The sequence below is a fragment of the Chiroxiphia lanceolata genome, chromosome 1 (assembly GCF_009829145.1).
Source record: "Chiroxiphia lanceolata isolate bChiLan1 chromosome 1, bChiLan1.pri, whole genome shotgun sequence".
NCBI classification, from domain to species: domain Eukaryota; kingdom Metazoa; phylum Chordata; class Aves; order Passeriformes; family Pipridae; genus Chiroxiphia; species Chiroxiphia lanceolata.
In genome coordinates this window covers 124,552,730-124,573,653 of record NC_045637.1, presented here as the reverse complement: position 1 = coordinate 124,573,653, position 20,924 = coordinate 124,552,730, and the positions used below count along the sequence as shown (strand labels likewise).

At 39.3% G+C, this 20,924-nt stretch overlaps 1 protein-coding gene across 5 annotated transcripts; it reads right to left on the bottom strand.

Moving 5' to 3' along the window:
* Window positions 1–1,030: 1,030 nt before the first annotated feature.
* Window positions 1,031–20,347, bottom strand: TMEM196 (transmembrane protein 196). Of its 5 annotated transcripts, none has more exons than XM_032709607.1 (5): window positions 19,705–20,347; window positions 8,400–8,456; window positions 6,320–6,574; window positions 4,354–4,427; window positions 1,031–1,877 (listed from the first exon to the last, which is right to left on the bottom strand). In XM_032709607.1, the coding sequence occupies exons 1-5, from the start codon at window positions 19,867–19,869 to the stop codon at window positions 1,871–1,873; spliced, it is 558 nt and encodes a 185-aa protein (XP_032565498.1). In that variant the 5' UTR covers window positions 19,870–20,347; the 3' UTR covers window positions 1,031–1,870. The 5 variants fall into 5 exon arrangements, with proteins under 5 accessions (XP_032565498.1, XP_032565505.1, XP_032565512.1 ...); XM_032709614.1 differs by having other exon boundaries at window positions 19,711–20,347; XM_032709621.1 differs by having other exon boundaries at window positions 19,723–20,347.
* Window positions 20,348–20,924: the final 577 nt, after the last annotated feature.

Below are 20,924 nucleotides of genomic sequence, written 5' to 3'. Positions count from 1 at the left end.
CTGCAGAGGAAGAGGAATGTCAAACTGAAATGGCAATGGCCTCTTATAAAGAGCCCAAAAAACCTGGAATGTAGTAGAGGAGACAGTCTAAAGAATGGTAGTATCTGGAAGGGGGAGCATCTCCTTGAGCAGAATGCCCTAATATCTAGTTATTTTGCTATGACAGTATCTGTATTCTTATGAACTTGAACAATCTCATTTGCCATTTCTAATGTATGTAATAAATATTAGTATATCAGGGCCTTTGAGAAGATTCAAAATACCTTCAGAACAGTAAGTAAGTGAAGAAAAGCCTTATAATGTGGACCCTTTCTTGACTCACAGGCTTAGCCATCCAACTAATTTGCATGAAGTTTAAGTGAGAGACTTAAATAGCAGAGAAGGTGTTTCCCATGTTGTAGATAGGAAACTCCCTTAGAGACTTGAAAAATTCTAAGATAGTTGAATTAAACATGATTTTATACCATATAGATTCGCAAAACAAGTTAATGTAATTTATAGACATTTTTATGGCATGGCTTAAAAAGTGAGAAGACTCTATTCATACCTCTCTGGGAATATGGGTATAAATTGCCAAATGTTGGCAGTCATCAGTAATGCTCACATCTCAAACTCATGTTGAAGTGCTGGGCTTTACAATATGGTCATATACTCACTATGTAATATATGAGTAATTTTATGTGAATATTTTCTAAGAATATTATGCTGTATATATTCTGTTGCAGATTGAATCTTCCATTTTTCGTGGCTATATGAGCCAGTAGGTCCTACAATAAAGTTTGGGATCAGTTAAAGCTGCTCTCTTAACATACATACTGTGTTAATATACTCCAAAATTTGTTGTGGGTGTGAAGAATTGCCACTATATTCTGACCTTGACCATGCCTCTGTTCAGCCTTCATTTTTTTCCTTTCTGAGCTTGCTTTATCCTTTTAGGAACTTTTCAGCATGTTGTACAAAACTGCAGGCATGATAGTTCAGCTTTACAAGATCTTTCTAAAAAGAAAAAAAACCTCAAAACATCTCTCTATAGCCTCTGGTTTAGTTTTCATTTTATTTGTCATCTTTTATGAACAAATTACGAAATATACTTCATTCACAAATTGGAAATATTTACAATTTCTTTACAACAAGGCATTATTGAGGTTTTGAGTTATGGCATTCTTAGAGCATTCTGTCTTTCAAAACAAAGACATTGGTGTCGTTTTCAGCACACTGTTCATTTACTCTCTGTATATGAAATGGGAGCCTTTTGGAAGAAGAATTTGCACTCTCTTTTGATATGATCTACTGAGGATAGGAAAACTGAGGCAGGATGCACCCAAATGTGTGGAGGGAGGCTGTGCAGATGTGTTGCTGTACCATGCCGTGATCTGAAGCCATCATATCACACCAGATGCTGCTAAGTGGAGAGGAGAATAAGATTCCCCTGAGCCATTCTTCTTCTGCCTTCTATGAGCTGGCTAAATGTGGTCCAGTTTAGGTTTTTTTTTTCTGTTTTTTGAGTCTTCATGAGAATAAGAATCTTGAGAAGTCTATTTCAAATACTATCACGATTCTGAAAAGTTATTCAGACAAAAAACTGAGAGACAGTAGCCAGGAAGTGAATAAATACTGTATATCCGCAAAATGTTTAGGAGACAAATTTTGAACATGGTTCTAAAAGGGAATTGCAAATGTGCTGGTCTGCAGTTGTGACATTTGAGCCATAAAAGCTAAGATAGTTCCATTTTCTCAATTTCTTGGAGTCTTTTTTTTTTTTCCTGAAGAAAATTCTAAAACCACTTCTTTCCATGGAACTTTTAAAAATCTCTTTAATATACACTTCCATTATAAATCAGATGTGGGCCACCGTTGCTTAGATTGTCTGTCATTTCCTGGAACAAGAATAGAAAACACTAATTAAAATTAGAATTATTTTATGGTTGTCAAAATTCAGTTAGCTAAGGTTGTAATAAAATTTGAACAAATTCTGAATTTCAAACATTCAGAAAAACTTCACATTTTTTATTTGGCTTGATAAATCTCACTATAAAAAAAAAAGAAATCAGATTTCTTCCTACATAAATTAAGTACATTTGAAAGCTGATAGACTCATTGATAGTGATTGAGTTGGACGTTACACTCAGACCACATATACAGCATTGATGGCATCTGTGCAAGTTTTTTGATGTTGTCCTTTGAAATTGCATCAATTGTGTGCTAATCTACAAAAGAACAAGATGGTAGTTAAGTCTCTGTTTCCATTCAAACCCTTTTCTGTGCTGACATGTCATAAACAGATGCCATTCAATGCTTGCTGAGACAGACATTTGGGAAGTAGGTTCTGGATCCAAACAGGATCTAAGGGTCTTAACTCCTTGCTTTCCCTTGGGATGGGCCTGATTTTGGTTTTCCCTTAATATGCCGGTCTACAATTTTTAGCAGTTCAGCAATTGCTACTCCAGTGGCAGGTGAGTCATCCCGGAGTAAGCTGACCTGTTCATGAGTCAGAATCCTAAAGCAAGATTTCTTTGGAGTTTGATTTTCTAACTCTGAAATCCAAACAATACCCACTTAGCAGCTGCCTAAGCATGGGGATGGCTACAGTAATTAAGCAGTTCCCTGACCTTCAAGGCTGCAAAGCCACACAGAGTTTATGGTCAGAACAGCCCTATTATGAGCAGTCCTAGGCCTATTTCATACCAAATTGAATCTGGATGCAAAAATAAGTGATCTGCTGCTTATGTCCAATGACAGAGAACATCTAACTATGCCAAGAGGAATGGGCATACATAAAAGTGCTGCTTGGGGTATTTTTAAAATTCTGGTAGATGAGGTGGAGGTGCCACTATGGAACTAGTTCTAAAATAGTTGCATGAGGACCAGAAGCTCTTCTCTGTGTGGAAAGGTTAAATCCCTCTGTTCTTCCTAGGTACACTTGGAGAAAAAGTGGAATAATAGGGATTTGTTTGTCCCCCTTCACATGGAAGCTTCTATGAAAAAAGTGAAGAAAGATTAATTGGCCTAGACAGAGGGAAGAAAAAAAAGAAGGAAGGAAGGCAAGAAGGCAGGCAGGCAGAAAGGCAGAAAGAGAGAAAGAAAGAAAGAAAAAAGAAGGAAAGAAGAAAGAAAAAAAGAAAGAAAGAAAGAAAGAAAGAAAGAAAGAAAGAAAGAAAGAAAGAAAGAAAGAAAGAAAGAAAAGGAAAGAAAAAGAAAGAAAAGGAAGGAAGAAAACCTGACTTTATAGCTTAGTAGTTGAGATTCTTGGCAAAGAGAAGAAAATTATGCAACCTTGTCTTTATCACTAGCCTTGCTCTTTCTCTCTCTTCTTTTAATACACAATATTTGGGAAGCAGAGAGTGGAACTTAAGAGTTTAACATAAAGTGGAAGCACTGATGCCTCCTGTCTCAGGTATTACCAGCTACATTTTAAAGTAGATCACAAGACCTAATTGTTCCCTGCACAGTTTTTGAAAGAAAGGATGTCTTATTCCTCTCAACAAAGTAAGCTTAGGGCCATCAAACCACGTAGCCTTGCCCATTAATACTCCTGAATCAAGTATAAGCCTCACAGAAAATAAAGAGTGCAAACTTAGTGAATTTTGAGTATTTTCCACCACCCAGGTCTCCATTTGCAGATGATGGTGTTGGATGTTTTTGTATGGTGCCTTACTCTCCTCATAATACTGAACAGGAACAGGGATGCCTAACACTGGACTCTGGATCCAAGTTTGGGGGTTGTCTGCTCTGAAACAAGGCATTAGGTTTTGCTTATCTGTAGGTACCTAATGCCTTTGTTGGATCTACCCTGAAGAAATCTGTCAGCTGGGAAAGGGACCAAGAATACCAAATCCCTTTAATCGTAATTAACAGTCAGCCATATTTTGATAGCAATGATCTGTCAGAAAGCTATTCATGAGTTAGTTTCCTTTTGTCAGCTTTATCACTTGAATCTTCTGCAGATATCAGCTATTAGAATATCATCATAATTCCAGAAACTATTGAAAATAATTTCTTTTCCCCAATAGTCCTATTAAAAAAAAAAAGTATTAATACATTTTTTTAAAAAAGTTGCTAAATTCAAGGAATTAAGAGCACACAGATTAGAAGCAGAGTGAATCAATGTGGTTACATCCAAATAAGAGTATTTGGATGCCTATAACTAGGGTGAATATTTTAAATACTCGACTTACTTCCAGATTGCAGCGTTCACCACGTAGAGTTATGTCACTACCTGGAAGCACCATTCCTGACTCAGAGTGACATCACAGCATCAGCCAGTTTTGATTAGCTGAAACTATGACTTCCTCTTGGAGGTGGCCCTTCCTGAAGTGACATAACAACATGGTAGCTCCCTAGTGTTCAGCGTACCTTGGAGGTAACTCTGGTGTCGGGGGAATCACCGGGCAGCTGGGCAGGTCGGTTATTTCAATACCCCTCAATCTCTAATATAAATATAACAATTATACAATAAATATAGCACAAACAAATGCACATGCAGTACATGTCTATATTACTGTATATCAGTATAAATATACAAAATAGTCTTATATATAAAACACTTGAAAGCTGTTTTCTAGATCCAGGCCTAATTTGAGGTAAGGTTTTAAGCAGCCTTCATTATTTTTAGGGGCATGCTGTGAGCTAATGTACTCAACCCTGCCAGTAGCAGGCAGTCCACAGGTCTAGGAAGTCCCAGATCAAGCCATCTGCACATGCATACTTGATCCTACAGAAGACATGCAGGAAGTCCACCATCAGTGGGGCACATCCCACATCTGCTGAGCGTGTGAAATAGAGTTGCTCTGCACATGTGCCATGGCCGTTCACCCAAGATATGTGGACAGCTGGCAGTCCTTGCTGCTAAGCATCAGAAAGCTCAATAGATCAACAGGCCGGGAAAGTAGACAGTGAACTATTGCTATACATTGTCATCATCAGCCCAAATTGGTAGGGTTGGCAGGTTTCTTCATCTTGAAAGTTTTTTCTTCCCAGGCCATTTCTTTTTCCTTTCCTTCTCTTCTCTCATCTTTGTCCTTGTTGAGAGAAGAGCCTCTTTGAAAGTCAAGAGCTAGCCTACCATCTGCAAGACCATAACCACACTTGCCTACATAGCTCATCAGAATTCTACTTAATTTTAAAATGAGATGGAGAAATGTATCTTTTCTCTTGATTTTATTACCCTGCTTTATGTTACTGTTGTAACCTTAACTATTTAACTTTTTAAAACATTTAAAACATCATCTTTCTAAAACATGTTTCAAACATCATCTAAGGTGAATTCAGTCTTTATTTCTACTTGGAGTCTCATCTCAGTTAAGAAACCAAAGAATAGTGACAAGTCATTTTTACTAAATGGAAAATTAACTGCTATATCGTGTTTTGTCAGGGAATCTGAAAACATTCTATAGTTTGAGTGAATTAATCCTTGCTCTGCTATTCAGAGGTCTTAGTAGATATGATACAGACTGTTGAACTTAACTGTAATGCAGACTTGCCTGTGGAGGTTTAGGTGGGCAGTCCACTTGACTTTTGTTCTCTTTTCTACTCGTTTCACAAATGAAAGGCATTGGATAATAAGTCCAAATGTAAAACACAGGGTAGCAGTGAACATTTAAGGAGTTAAATATTAATCATATCTGGAAAGTCAAGGAGCTGATTTCAAGAATTCCATTCAATTAATTGTTTTTACCCCGTGTGTTCAGCTTTTAGAGCTTCAGTTTCATCACCTAAACATGTTCCTTCCTATACACCTTAGTGAGCTTCCTTTTAATAGAGAAAGGAAGCAAATGCTCAGGTGCTGCTGCAAATGAGTCCAGTTTCATTTATGTGTCTAAATATGCCCTTGGATGCTTAGGTTTGGTTATCTAAGTTTGTGAACTGTGGCTTGTGTGTTTAAACAACCTACTTTCTAAGCTGAGGACTTGGGAGAGGAAGAAATTGATTAAATCCTGGAAGCATGCAATGATGTGATTACAGAAAGCATTCTGTGCTTTTTTCACTGTACAATACATGATAATCCATATTAATAAGCCTTCAAATTATTTATGAAGTGCTATATTTAGCAGCTAAGCCCTTGAATAGCTATATAATGGAATTATGTTGAAAATGGATGTACTTCATTGAAATGGATGTACTGAAAATATGCAGTACCTAAAAATAGCTCCATATAATGCAACATAATAAAGCTTACACAGAATGGTAGCATTTCATTTCCCAGAAGCTTTTTCTCATATAAAACAGAAAACTGAATACACCTCTTGCCAATTGTAAACTTTAACACATACAGTAACATTTCAGGAGAAGCAGAACAAATAAGGGAGGACACACAACTCACTTTTTCTGCCATTTCATGGGAGTGATGCAATGAATGTTCTCTTTCTGAGAACATTCGCCTTTGTTCATAGCTGGCTAGCCGACAAGTGAGCCATGAAGAAAGGGTGCAACCACCAATTCCAATGCATGCAAGAGACATGGAGGCAAGATGCAAAGAATAGAGAGCAGATGACTTCTTTGTCAGAGCACGAAGAAATTGAAAATTTAAGATTCCTCCAATTAGTCCACAGATGCAACAGGCAGAAAAAAGTATCATCTGTCAGGAGAGACAAGAGAAGTTATGTCACAGTAACATTTTTCAGAGATGGATTCATGCATATAAAAAATGAAACTAACCATAATTCAATTCTTTGATAACATCACTGGCTGCAAAACACCACACAGACACTTGTTTTTAACTCCCTCAGCTCCCACATTGCTCCAAGGGAATACATTACTTTCTGGTATAAAAAAGTTGTTGTTGCATGTAAGATAAAGCTGGGTAAAATGAGTAGGTGATATTAAAACCTAGTCAATGGAAGGACTGCTAGGACACAAATGTGATTTGCATCTCTTCATGCAGAACAGTAACATGACAGAATGTGTTGTAATTTTCTATTGTGCAGTTTCTCACTACGCCTCAGGAGTGAACGGCTCACGTGTTTGTAATCAGTCTCTTGCTTTTTGTGCCATCTGATTGTCTCCCGCTCGATTATAATTTATTCAGTCAGACAGCAGATTGGAGGCTTTCTGCAGCTTTTGTGGGGACTTTGGAAGTATTCAATGTGAATGTGCTGGTCAAAGAAGCAAGAGAAACAACAGGGAAATCTGTGATGCTGCTCTACAGAAGGTTAATTTTGTGACCGTGTTTCATTGGTTGGTTGGTTGATTTGGTTTATTTGATTTTAACTTGATTAAAATGTTTCTGGGGATTTTAGAAGGCTGTGAAACAGGCTGCAATTAGTGAGATGTTTAAAGATCTCCTACTGCTTTTAATCGCAAAGATGCTATCCTGATTCAGGATGTACTTGAGCCACAAATGGCTCAAGAGCAAAGGACCTTCTTATGGAGACAGTACTAATCAGAGTAAGTCTCATTCACTTCCCTTGATACTGCTGACCTGTCACATGTTGATCTAGAAGGGTCTTTATGTTTCTCAGTATGGCTTTGTATATGTACTTATCTACTGTGGTAGCAACAATTTATGGAGCCTTGCAGACTGTTTCTGTACACAACTGGAATGGGAATTTCATCAGGAATGTGGCATTGAGGCTGTCTGTTGCAGTCCACTGCCAAGTGACTATTCCATGAGACCACCAGAATAGACAGCTGTTAGAAACTGGATGTGGTACGCATGTTTTAAGAAATGAGGCTATCATTGTAACAGGGTTTAGGATAACTCATTGATATTAAAAAACAATCTGAGAGAACTCTTGATTCCCTTTGCACTTATGCTGGTTTTATGTGACTTCCATCTGTATGTGGCAGAATAATCAAGCTGACAGAAAACTAAGTAAGACATTGTCACTTACAATAGGATCATGTCTTTAACAAAGTTCTGCTGTGACTTGTGTAGTAATAACACCATTTTGCTGCAGTCAGAAAAATTACTGTACTTCTGATTCTTAGAAAAGACAGAAAACATCTACCATCGCTTCTACATATTTCAGATTGAAAAATGAACTTATTAAAATAGTTAACAGCTATGTTATCTAGAAGCAAACTTGGTCAGCAGCCTTATTGAGATGGCAGCCCAGTATTATTTTTTGAAGGAGAGAAGATGCAATCCAGTGACGTTATTGAGAAACATTTATTGACATGATATACATCTGTGTCAAAAGGTTTCCTATCCAAGTTTATCCAGAAAATGATAAATAGGGATGTGTGGCTTAAATAGCATGACCTACATAGGCCATTTCAGAACTGTCTTGTTTTGCTTGAGTATCCCAAAGTGCTGATTGCATTTTTGGATTGCTGACTTGAAATTTGTATAAGTTTTTGTCAAAAACACTTGGACACAGAAAGCCGCTAGTAAAGAGTTCAAGTTAGATAAGTATGCCTTTCAAATACTTATGTGCTATAGATGCAGTGGAAAAACTTACAACAAGTCCAGATTTTTTTTTGGCGCACAATATTCCACATATGCCGCAAAGCAGGAACTGCAAAAAAAAAAAAAGCAACAAACAATTATTTAATCATTTAAGGTATGAAGTTTAAATCTCACTGTGTTACTGTGGTGGTAACCACAACAGTAGTTTAGGAAATTATTAGACTTGTCAGCATTTTTATCACAAACCTTATTTTCAGGAAGTTATAGCTCAACCATAAACATACTTATCTGATAAGAAATTGGAATGAGAATGTGCATGATTACTCATAAGAAAGGAAATCCAAATTTTAAGCTTCTTGGCCAAACAACTTGAGAAAAAAACCCCAATGTTGCAAGCAAAAAAAATGCCTTTTTTTGCCTACTGTTGTTTTTTTTTCCTCAGAAAAGTTTAGCAAGGTAGTAGTCAGTGATCCAAATCATCTTCTTCCAAGTAGAGCTTAGGCACTTAATGTTGTGATCCTACCATCTGAACTGAGGGATCATACATGGATTGTTGTCTTCAAAACAGTGGAACTTTGGGCAAGAATGTAACTCAGTCAGCTCTGTGGGTGCAGCTGTAAATATGAGTACACCTTTGGGTGGTTACTCTACTCACTTTGCAAGAGATAGCATGAGGGTATCTGTACTTTGTTTTATGTAGTTCCCTCACAAAAACTGATCTGCTAATTGTGGCATCAAGCATTAGGCAAAAAACTAATTAACAAAACCAAAACCACTCCCTACCATCTGATATAAATTGATGTTAATGCTTTATAGTGACCTCTGTGAAAGACCAGTAATGTTCTCTGAAGTCTCTTTTTCCTCCAACAGAAAAGTTTAATGAAGGAAACAGTGAATAGTGCCCAAGGGAGCAGTCATGGTAGGAAATACAGAAGTTGTGTGAAAACAATAAGGCCTTCTCCAGGTGTTAGTAATACTGTCAAAAGATTTCCTTGATACCTCATAAACTCCTTTATTAAGAAATCTAGGCTACTTATTTTCAGCAAAGCTAACCCTACACCCCTATTGGGAAGTAATTTTGTAGTTTTAAAACTGGATTTTTCCACATTCTTTTAGCACTGAGACAATATTTCTAGCAAAAGGCTGTGATTGACCTTGATTTAAGATTAAATCACAGAGCAGACCTGACTGTTACATAAGAAATGAAAAAAAAACCACCAAAAACCTAGGCGGTTTCTATATGGCATTCAAGATCCATGTAATGTGTTACAGTTACATCTCATTTACACTCTAAAATTTTGCAACCTCACTATTTCAGTTGAGGAGCCCATTGACTGGAATAATAATAGAAAAAAAGCAAAACAAAACAAAAAAATCACCAATGAGTAATGCTCCCCTTACACCTTTCCCATAAGAAGAGGAGATTTCAGCTCATCATATCTGCTTTGTAAGTTTTCACTCAGGCTTTCTGTGCACTCCCAGTCCTGTCATTGCAGATTGCCTTCAACAGGTATGCTTCAGATTTTCACATATAGTGTTTTGTATTTCTCAGCATTAATGCAGAAACCTCAAAATAAATTTATTGAAGACATCTTTGTAATTAAATTCTATTCAGTCAGATTTGATAAAGTGGATTAATAATATAGTTATTCTCTGTAGTGAATGAGTAGGATTGAAAGGAACTTTTTGTATATAGAAAAATTAATGAGTTCTCGAAAATACAATCAGTAGAGTACAATACAATAACTAGTTTAAAAAACTGTGAGTTTGATAATTTGCCTTCAAAGCTGAAAGAATATGAAAGAGTAGGTCACCCATTGTTTCAAGAATGCTCTAATTCTGCTCCAATTAGAGACAATGGAGCTAATCTACGACTCCTAATGTTTGCTGGTGATACTAAACTAGGAGATGCTGTGGACTCTGTCAAGCATAGAGAGGCCGTATAGAGAGATCTGAATAGACTAGAGAGTTTGGCAGTCACCAGCCATATGAAATTTAACAGGAGCGGATTCTGCACCTAGGACAGTGTAATCCTGGTTATACATAAATACTGGGGGACAAGAAACTGGAAAGCAGCACATGAAAAGAGACCTGGGGGTCTTGCTTGATGACAAGTTGAATATGAGTCAGCAGTGCCCCAGCAGCAAAAAAGGTCAACTGTGTCCGGGGAGCCATCAGACAAAGAATCGCCAGCTGATCGAGGGAGGGGATTGTCCTGCCCTGCTCTGCACTGGTGCAACCACACCTCAAGCACTGTGTGCTGGTTTGGCTACCTCAGTATAAGAAGGACATCAGACTACTAGAGTGTGTCCAGGGGAGGGCAGCCAAGATGATGAAAGGCCTCAAAGGCAAGACTTACAATGAGCAGCTGAGGTCACTTGGTTTTTCAGCCTGGAGAAGAGAAGGTTGAGGGGTGACCTCCACACAGTCTGCACCTTCCTCAGGGGGGGTCATTGGAGGGGGAGGTTCTGATCTCTCTCTAATAATCACTGATAGGACACTAGGAAATGGAATGAAGTTTCAGGAGAGGAAGATTCTTCGCTGAGAGGGTGGTTGGTCACCGGAAGGGGCTCCCCATGATGCCAAGCCTGTCAGAGGTCAAGCATTCTGGATGCTGCTCTTAATCATGTGGTTTAGTACTAGGAGAAACAGGGAGCAGGGAGTTGGACTTGGTGATCTTTATGGGTCCCTTACAACTTGGAAAATTCTACTACTTTATGATAGTATTTTATTGTGTCATGTATACTCTGTATGTATTTTCTCTATATCTATGGTATTTATACACATACACAAGGAATAACATGTTCCTCAGTTGAAGAACTAAACAGAGAACCAACTGAAATTATTCTATTCTAACTCAGAGAAGTTGGGTGTTCCTGCTTCTTCCATATTCTTCTATGTAATTGTGAGATGACCATGCCTAAGTTTTATAATCCATATGACTATGAGACAAACAAATTGTGAAACTGAATGCACTTACATGCCTGAATATGTTAAAAACCTCAGAATAAAAACACTTGGGCAGTATCAAAGGATTAATGTTATTTAGGTTGAGGATTTTTTAGATGACAGTGTATTACATTCATAGAGAAAAGGCTTGCCCAAAACCCAGTATGGTTATTTATTTATGACAGCAGGCATTTTGCAACTAAAACCAATGGATGAATTTGAGCCACAGTGTCAGGCAATTAAACTTCATGCAAAGCTTTGAAAATGATGAGCCAAGTTTACCACTCTCTTCTAAGGCTGATTCACTGGGAGCAGTGGAAACCTGCTTTATGGAGAGAGAATTAGTAATACACAGCGCTCAGGAACACTGCTCATACAGAGTTTCTTTAGGCAGGCTTCTCAATGTGGAGATCTCTAGAAAGGTTAGGATTTCAATAGGACATTATGTGATAGACTCTGTTCTCTGGTTTTTGATAGAATAGTTAGAGATTTGGGATTTGTTTTTTTTTTTTTTTTGTGGTATAGACATTTCCTGTAAAATTTTTGATGTCCCAGTATTGTGATCAGCAGTAATGAAAATTGGATGGGAGAAACTACACTAGCTCTTTGTACCAGAAAAAGGATGTGAATATAAATCAACTGAAAAGGAATTTCCTGTGTTTGTCCCTGTTTGTCTTTCAATTACAAATCTTCTATTTTATAATACTGCCAACTGGAATAGAGTCACCAGAGGCTCTGTTTTCTTGACACTCTCTGTCTGTTCCTGGCTATCCTGAAAGGCTTCATCTTCATGGTAATATGTCATACCAATTAAACTTGGTTTCTAACTGTTGAGCTACTCTGGACTACAGTTTTCCCATGACTAACTAACACTGTCATTGTGAGGACTTGCTCCTTTCTACTTGATTATTGATTATCCTCAATCAATTTTTACCAACCAACCTCATGGACTCTTTAAATGTGGTTACATTTTCTAACCGTGTCACACCTGAGGTAGGCTAGGCAAACAAACTTATGCTGAAAATACAGTAAATGAGGAGTGGAAAAGAAATAGATAACTGAAGATAAGAATGTTCAGTTTTCGAATTGTTCACAATTCATTCAGAGAAAAAGACTAACAAAGATAAGCTAAACTAATAAGGCCTACAAAATAACCCGGGAGCCAGATAGGGACCCTCAGCTAAGACTTGTTTAAAAACAGATGTCTCGCTCTTGGACTTTCATTCTAATTATTATTCATAAGAAAAAAACCCATAAAATGCTAAAAAATATCAAAAAAGCTCACTTAAAAACCTACATAGATCACTAACTACAACCAATCCCCATTGATCCTAGGGTTACTTTTGGTTGCAGACTTATTCATATTTCCTATGTATATAAGATGTTTTGTGTCAAAACTAGCAGAGCAGGCATGTATTGAAACTGTTGGAGCAAGTCCCTCCAAGGAGGGCCAGAAAGTTGATAAGAAGACTAGAGCACCTCCTCTACAAAAATAGGCTGAGAAAGTTGGGGCTGTTCAGCCTGGAGAAGAGAAAGTTGTGTGGAGATCTCATAGCAGCCTTCCAGTATCTGAAGGGGGCCGTCAGGGAAGCCAGAGAGGGACTCTTCGTCAGAGCTGTAGTGATAGGTCAAGGAGTAATGGGTACAAATTGTAAGAGGGGAAATTTAGGCTATATATTAAGAAGAAATTCATTACTGTGAGGATGATGAGATACTGGAACAGGTTGCCCAGAGAGGTTGTAGATGACCCAACCTTGGCAATGTTCAAGGCCAGGTTGTAAAAGGCCTTGAGCAACCTGGTCTAGTAGGAGGTGTTCCTGTACATGGCAGGGACAGTTGGGACTACATGATCTTTAATGTCCCTTACAACCCTTATTCTATGATCCTATGATTCTGTGAGAGTGTATCATCCAATAATAGACAGGGGCATGACCACTACTGGGTGAATGGTAAAAAAGCCAAAGAAAGATACTAAAAAACATAAAAGCTACATAGACTCAGTGAACTGTGAGTGCCTCAGTCCCCCTTTCAGTGATGATTCACCAGGGAACTATCACAGTCAGAATCACTCTGATAGCACTGTGTGATTGCGAGGTGATGCAGTAGCATTGGTAGAGTCTTTGCCATTCCCACTGCAGCTGTGCCTGCTAATGTTCAATATGCATATTGGAAAATCTCTCTTTTTGTCTGTTGAACTTCGGAATAAAAACCTAAGGACCTCCCAGAAAAGGGGAATGTTTATTTTGAGCCTGCTTTAATTTACTTTATATTAAATACTGGCTTGAAACAAAACCTCAGATCCAAACACCCAGAAATTTTGGTAAGGAGGCTGAAATCTCAATTTAGATTCAAGTTCTGTGGTTTGGATCCATCCCTATTTCATATTTTCTGGAACAAAAGACTTGACCTCTTTCACGTTCTCCTGGAAAATGGGTACTTTTCTTCCTGGTAGTCTGAAGAAAAGATTCAGTTTTACTTATATTTGCAGGAAGCCAAAGATTTGTTGCTTTCCACCATGTAGAATAAAAGGGACTATATTTTATATATTGGGGCTAAGAAACCTTTCTGCCTTCTGTTTTGAAGAGGCAAAAGCAATGGTGAGTGTAATTCCCTTGAAAAAATGAAAACTGTACATGGAAAAATTTCCTGCAGACAGACTGAACAAAATAGTAGAGAAATCCTGTTGAATATAGGGACTGCTTGATCCCTAGTCATTGTTCATGATGCAGAAGACCACTACACTATATATACTCCATGAAAAGTCCTCAGTCATTCTGGGTCATCCACATGTATCTGATGAGATAGAAGAAGGGAAATTATTCTAAAATGGAATATAACACGGTGAAAATTAAAGTGTATCACACCTATTCAAATGATCCTCTATTTGGAAGACTAAACCATCAAGACACAGTCAACAGCTTTTTTATTTACCCTTGTCAGGTAGTAAACCAGACAATCTGTGTTATATACTAAAGCTGCATAAACATGTGACTTCCAGGAGAATAACCAGGAATTTGAAATTAATAATGTAAGGAAAGAATGACTGTATTTAATAATGATGTTTCAACTCCATCCAAATGAGAAAAAACTGAAATCTCTAACGGATGAACTAAACAGAGGAGGTATATCTAATTGTAACTCTTCTTCAAAGCAGTATTTCAGAACAAGAATTAAGTTTTCTTAGTGGAGGCATAAAGGGCACAGAATCCACTCCTGAAAACACAGGCATCAAACTAAAGAAAAATTACAACAGGCAAAAAGAGCAAGCCTAGGTAGTAGGTTGAAAGTCATCCAGGCATAGAACCAGCAGCAACAGCATTGCCACAACCCAACCCTGTGTTCCACCAAATCTGTCATGCTGTGAGTGGAGGCTCTGTTATAAGTAAGACATAGTGTTAAAACATGTCTAAACTGAGCTAATGCCTTGATCTGGCAGTGTGCTGTTGGATCTTATCAGCTCAGGTGCTGCTACAATTTCCACTGATTCGAGCCATATTCAAGCAGTTTAAATTTTATCCCAGTCCCTGTAATTAGTGTTTCCATTCATCTGATTCTAGACCTGCACAGATGGGAAATGGTTTTTGGAAACACTCAAGGAAATTTAGAAGTGTGTCTCTGAATCTGAAAGTCTACCTGCTATCAGTGATTCAAAAAACCTCTATTCATCTCCAAAAACACTTAAATTCTCAACACAAAATAATAATATTTATTTAATTTGTTTACAGCCTGTCAGAATAACAAATAGAAATAATGCTTTTTGTTGGTTTTCTATCAAATATTTCTATCAAATATTTCTATCTTTTGAGACTCCTTACATCTCAAAAAAAAAAAAATAAAAAAAAATTAAAGATTGTTCCCTGCAGGTGATTTAAAGTCTTCTCTTAGCAAAACATTTAAACATGTGTTTAAGTCAGCCTATATTCAACAGATCCTCTAAATCCAACCTAGGAACTACAAGTCCCCTTAGATAGACTATCTTCCAGATTGGTTCATGCCTCTAGAGTCTCTGAATGATAAGGAAAACCTACTGAAATACTTCAGTTGGAGTGAAATATCCTGACTCCATGTGAGGCAAGAAGCTCCCACACTTGGTACATCCTTCCTTATCTGTAGGTACAGAACTCTTCCCAGCTTCCACTGAGCTCTTTGAAAGTCCTGAGATTCATTTCATCAGGAGTGGGAGCCAGACAGAAATATGGTCAGTTTGATGAAAATGCAGTGCACATGTTAAAATAAAGTAGGATCACATCTGCATTTTGTCTTTTTAGTGTTATTTTTTGGGGAAAAAAATAGTTTGACTGTTCTTTCCAAAGGAAACTTGGCAGCAGTAAAAACTAAATGCAAAATTTAGTGTTTTAAAATTTTAGGCCACCAACATTGATTTAATAGTCTAAAATGATGTTCTTGCTCTGGGAGAGCTCCATACAGACTTACACTTTTTCTTTTCCCTCAAATCCTGGATAAAAAAAATAAAGTCATTTAAGTCAAATATTTCAAGTGCCATCTTGGAACAAATTTCTGTAGCCAAAGTATAAATGCAGATTTTTAATGGGCAGGCAGACTTCCACTATGCTAAAATCAAAAATCATGGAAACAATAACTCTGCCTCTATTTACAGACAGGCAGCCAGACCAACATATAGAAAATGCATATCTCTCAAATATATTTAGGTATTTGTCTTAATAAGGGAAGGAACAATTACTCTTGAGAGGCATAGCCATAAGTGAATCATTGGGTATCTCTCTTGCACATAAAGGTGGATTCCATATTTGCCTAAAGATGTGACCTTTGTCTCTCATTCTCTCTCTCCCTCTCTCCCTCTCTCTCTCTCTGTGAGGGAGCCTCATATATAGCAATAATTTATTCACCAATGCAGAATAAATAAGGATTAGAACCATACACGTGTGTGAATATCTAGTCGCTACTCCTAACTATAGTGATGCACCCACTATGTTCTAAATATAGATGTGAAAGTATGTGACCATTTAAAAAATATCTGGGAATACCTTTTGGATTATTTTCTTCTGATTTTTTTTTTGTTTGTGCAAAAGCCTTTGCTATGGATGCTGTCATTCTTACTGTGTTAGTGTTATTGGTTCAGCATTCTCATTGATTGGATCATTTCTATAGTACGTCATACAACTGAATTAGAATGGTGGATTTCAGAAATATACCTCAATTTCTGAGAAAGAGAGAAATCTGGGAAACACTGATTACAGCCTGTGAAATACTTGATCCCAATAAATCATAATAGAAAGAAAATTCAGAAATCAACAACATGTGCACCTTTGGGTATTTGGGACTGTTTTTTGGTGGTTTTTTTTTCAATTTAGCAGCCATGGCCTATTTAAAAAAAGACATGATGTAAAGGCTATGATGTAAATTGGATAGTTGTCTCCACATGCTCCAGATAATTTGAGAAGTCTGTCGCACCTTCAGTTGTTTTCTTTCGGCTAAATTTTAAACAACTCTTACTATCTTAATCCAGTTCAACTCCAATGAGAACAACAAATTTAGAATTTTTTTTTCCATTTCCACTCATTTTTTGATGTAGACATTGCCTAGACCTTCAATTTCTTAGTTCTAGTCTACTCTGCTTTCACTGGCTTGTTTATACATAATGCAGGGCATGCAATGATCAGATCACTTCAGCCCATGCTTAACTTCAGTTGTATCTCTAATCCTATGGGTGGGATTTACATGGTTAAGGACAGGTATGTTAGTAAATTATCTGTCTGAATGGAGACAGTGAACAATAAGAAAAACTCTTTTAACAAAAAAGCTAAAGTTCATCAAATGCAAAGCATTGCAGGGAGGCAAGTATAGAAGACAGAATGTGCATGATTTTTAAGATGCCCAAATTTTAGGAATTCAGGTTAAGGTTTCCATGGTGATGCTATCTTCATCGACTTCCTTCTGAACTTGGGTCTCTGCTGAGTTACACCCACATAAAAGGATAGAACAGGGTCAAAGGTTTTCTGCGTATTTCAAAGTAAATTACAACAGAAGGCATGACACTGTTCAACTTAACTCAAGTGTCTTGCATCCTAACATGTCAAAGAACTAGTTTTTCCTTTAATGTCCCTTTATTTTCCTTAGTGTATGTTTCTCAAAGGAAAACCTTGATTCAAGAATGTGAATTAGAAGAAAATAATATATTTTAGGGAAGATATATTCTTTAATACAGGCAACATGAACTCAGTGTAAGATCCAGTGAACAGAAAGGTGGCTCGTGCCACTTCTGCAACAGGACAATCCTGAGGATTGTCCAAACAAACCTTTCTCCAGTTGTTCTAATTTGAATCTAGTTACCCACATGTCCATAAACATCCCTGGAGAATAGTAAATCTCTGGCCCCTTTCTTTTCCTGTCTCAGCTGCTAGTGCCCTAAGGAAGAAGAATGCAACCTAACAGACAGTTTGAAGTGCTGGAGTAGTACAAAGAGAGTGCTATAATGATGACAACTTAGACCACAGATCTTTAGTTCTAGGAAAAGTAAGCAAGCCTTCATAACCATGTCACCCCACTCTACATGCTACTGTGATTTCTCATTTCCTCTGCTACATGAAGCATAAGCTGCTTGCTTCCACTTTACAGTTTCTATAAGGCCTCTCTCTGCCTACCCAACCTGTAGTTTTTGCTCAGTTCCCAGCACTTCATACCAGCCATGCCAGCCTCTGCTGGCTCTGGTTGTGGGCATCCTTTGTTACATTTGCAAACAAGTCCCTTTGGGCTCCCTTCCATGCCTCTGCACTCACACATGAGGATAATTTCCTATAAACATCTGCAAAAACACTTTATTGTCCTCTCTCTTATTCCTCTCTAAAACTCTACCTATGAACAGCTTGAAATCAGCCAGACTGCTGGTGTGTTAATGCAACCACCTGTTATACCACTCAGTTGTGCTTTGTTGTTCCTTCATACTCCCTTACACTCTTTTATCCTATATCTGTCTCGCTTAGATTATATGGTCCTTGGAGCCAACATCTAATGCAGATTTTAATCTATGGCTAGTACAAATTCTGGTAGTACAGACAGCATAAAAATGAATGAGGCAGTTGTGCAGGAAATGTGCATTGTCATGAAATGATATCAGCTATGGTAGCATTGTCACATAATACAATCACTGCATAAAATACTGATGTGACTGACTGATCAAAGCTCTTTGACTCAGTGAAACCCAGGATATTGCCCTCTGTCATTAAATCTTCAGATACACACATTTGTAAGTAATTTTTTTCGTTCATCAGCAATGATCAGAAACCTCCCTTTTTGAAGTGATTTTGACAATATCATTACCTGTTGGCCACTGTCTTATCTGATCTGATCTTCATTTTCATTTCTCGCCTACCTGTTCTGCAGTGCAGAATTATGTCTGTGTTTATATATTTATATACTGCCAAAAATATTTATGACTGTTGTCAATAATTAATAATTATTGACAGTGAAAACATTACATGAAGTACTTTGTCAGAATGAATCTATAAATTACAGGAGGTTATGCAGGTGAACAATCAAGAGTGTTTTGCATTTCTCATGTTAACTCAAAACAACCCTTTTACAAATACTGCTGTAAAATCCAAGCTGGCCAAAACCAGACTTGGACTTCAAAAATGCCCACTCATGTTTAGGTTGATTATTCAATATTTCTTCTCTTTGTTTCATAAATATAAATAACCATTTGGAGGAAAATTCTTCCTAGAAACATGCATATCTCAAACAGGAAAAATAAAGAAACATTTTGAGAAGTGAGAAATGCCCTGTGATATGAACATGCTGCTTCTATTAACCCATTATTGGTTTTTCTTTTTTTTTTTTTTTTTTTGGTTCATTTTACAAGAAGCTCGGGGTGTCCAGGTCATGAGAACATATCTTTCCTTTTCTTTCCCATTTCCTCTTTCTCTTTTTCCTCCAAAAGCCTGGGACTCGGCTGACATACCCTTGACATTAATTTAAAACACCTTCCAAGAGTCTCCTTGTCTCCTCATAAGGGATAGGGCTGTTCTTTTTAAAAAGCAAAGCTCACAGTCAATTTAAAGACTGTAAGCTATGGCCCGTGTTCCACTCGAGGCATCGGGCTTTCCCAGGTGTGAGAAGGGGTTCATGGAAAGTTCAATTGTGCACAACAAGATTGAAAAACTGAAAGGAGCGAGGAAGAAGGGGTCTCCCCCCGCCCAACACACACACACATCTCTCCCCGCCGTGCCTCCCGCCCCACGACTGTGCAGACCGTACCGCATGCACATCGGAAATGGACCCGGCGAGGCTCTCGGCGCAGCATGCACGCGGCGGGAGGAAGGGAAGGGAAGGGAAAGGAAGGGAAGGGAAGAGAAGGGAAAGGGGGATGCCTTCGCACGGTCTGACCATCACCATAAAGAGTTAAAGAGAGAGTGAAATGGCTAACGTACACACACCCCGCTCCATACCGGAGAAGAGTCTCCCAGCTGAGGTTTATGCTCTGTGAGGACCAGGCTGAAACTGACCGCCCCCACGGCCACGCTGGACACCCCTAACCCTATCTCCAGCACGGAGAGCACCAGGAGGCTCCCGATGATCTGACTGCTGGTGCACATCCTCCCTTGGTCATCCTTCCTTCCCGATCAGCCGGGGAAACCGCGCATCCTTCTTCTCCTCCGGCGCTCCCGCGGCCCTAAGTCGCCCCCAAACTTTTCTTCCTTCGGCGGCAGCCGGGGCGGAGCGGCGCATCCGCGGCCGGCGGGCGCTGCCGAGGGGCTGCGGGGCGGCCCCGGCACCGCCGGGCCCCGCGCAGGGAGCGCCGCGCCGGCCCCAAGCGCGGCCCCGAGCGCGGCCCCGAGCGCGGCCCCGGCGCGGTGGAGCTCTCCAAGGTGCCGGCACGGCGGTGGGTGCGCGGCACCGCGCTCCTTAGGGGCTGCGCCTCCACCGGGAAAGTCGACCTTGTCTGCTCGCCTCCTGCGCTCTCATTGGAATGACCTCACCGGGATTTTTTTTTCTCCCCCCCTCGTCTTGTTTCTCTCCCCCTTCTCTTCCTGGGCTGGGGGCGGGGGGTAGAGGAGTGTGGCGAGCCCACCCCGGTTATACTTATGTATGAACGCAGACCCAATGCAGGGGCGCGGCGCACGGCAGCCCCGCCCCGGGGCCACGGGCGCGGCACCTTCCCCGGTGCCCCCCGGCTCCCCGCACACCTCCGCCGTCCCGCGCCCGCCGCGCTGCCCGCAGCACCGGGAGCCGCGGCGATCCAACCGCCAGCTCCCGCCGCGCAACCAAGCGCGAAAGGTGACCCCCTCAGTGGGGTGTGCGCAGGCCTCCCTCCCCCCAGGTGCTGCTGTGAAAATTCAGGAGGAAGCCCATTTTCTTCTATTAGTAAGAGGTCTGGAGCGCGTCGTGTCTCACCACTGCAAAACTCCGATCTTCTCCAGAAACCCACTGCCAAAATACCAATTTCTGTAGCCATTCCTGTCGCTCTGACAATGGACAGAACTGTGTCAGTCCCAAAGCAAATGAGCAACAAAGCAAAACAGAACAAGAGATCCAGGGCTGCTACTTGAGCCATACTGGATTGCTTGATATCAATCTTTATTACTGTGCCTCAGATACAGAGAATACTTTGCCCCTCTGACTACAGTTTTACAGTCCAGATGTGTTGCAC

Coding starts and splice junctions, on each gene's coding strand:
- TMEM196 (XM_032709607.1), bottom strand. CDS start 19,869: ATGTGCACCAGCAGTCAGATCATCGGGAGCCTCCTGGTGCTCTCCGTG. Junction 8,457..19,704: donor CGGTATGGAGCGGGGTGTGT/GTACGTTAGCCA, acceptor TTTTTTTTGCAG/TTCCTGCTTTGCGGCATATG. Junction 6,575..8,399: donor AAAAAAAATCTGGACTTGTT/GTAAGTTTTTCC, acceptor CTCTCCTGACAG/ATGATACTTTTTTCTGCCTG.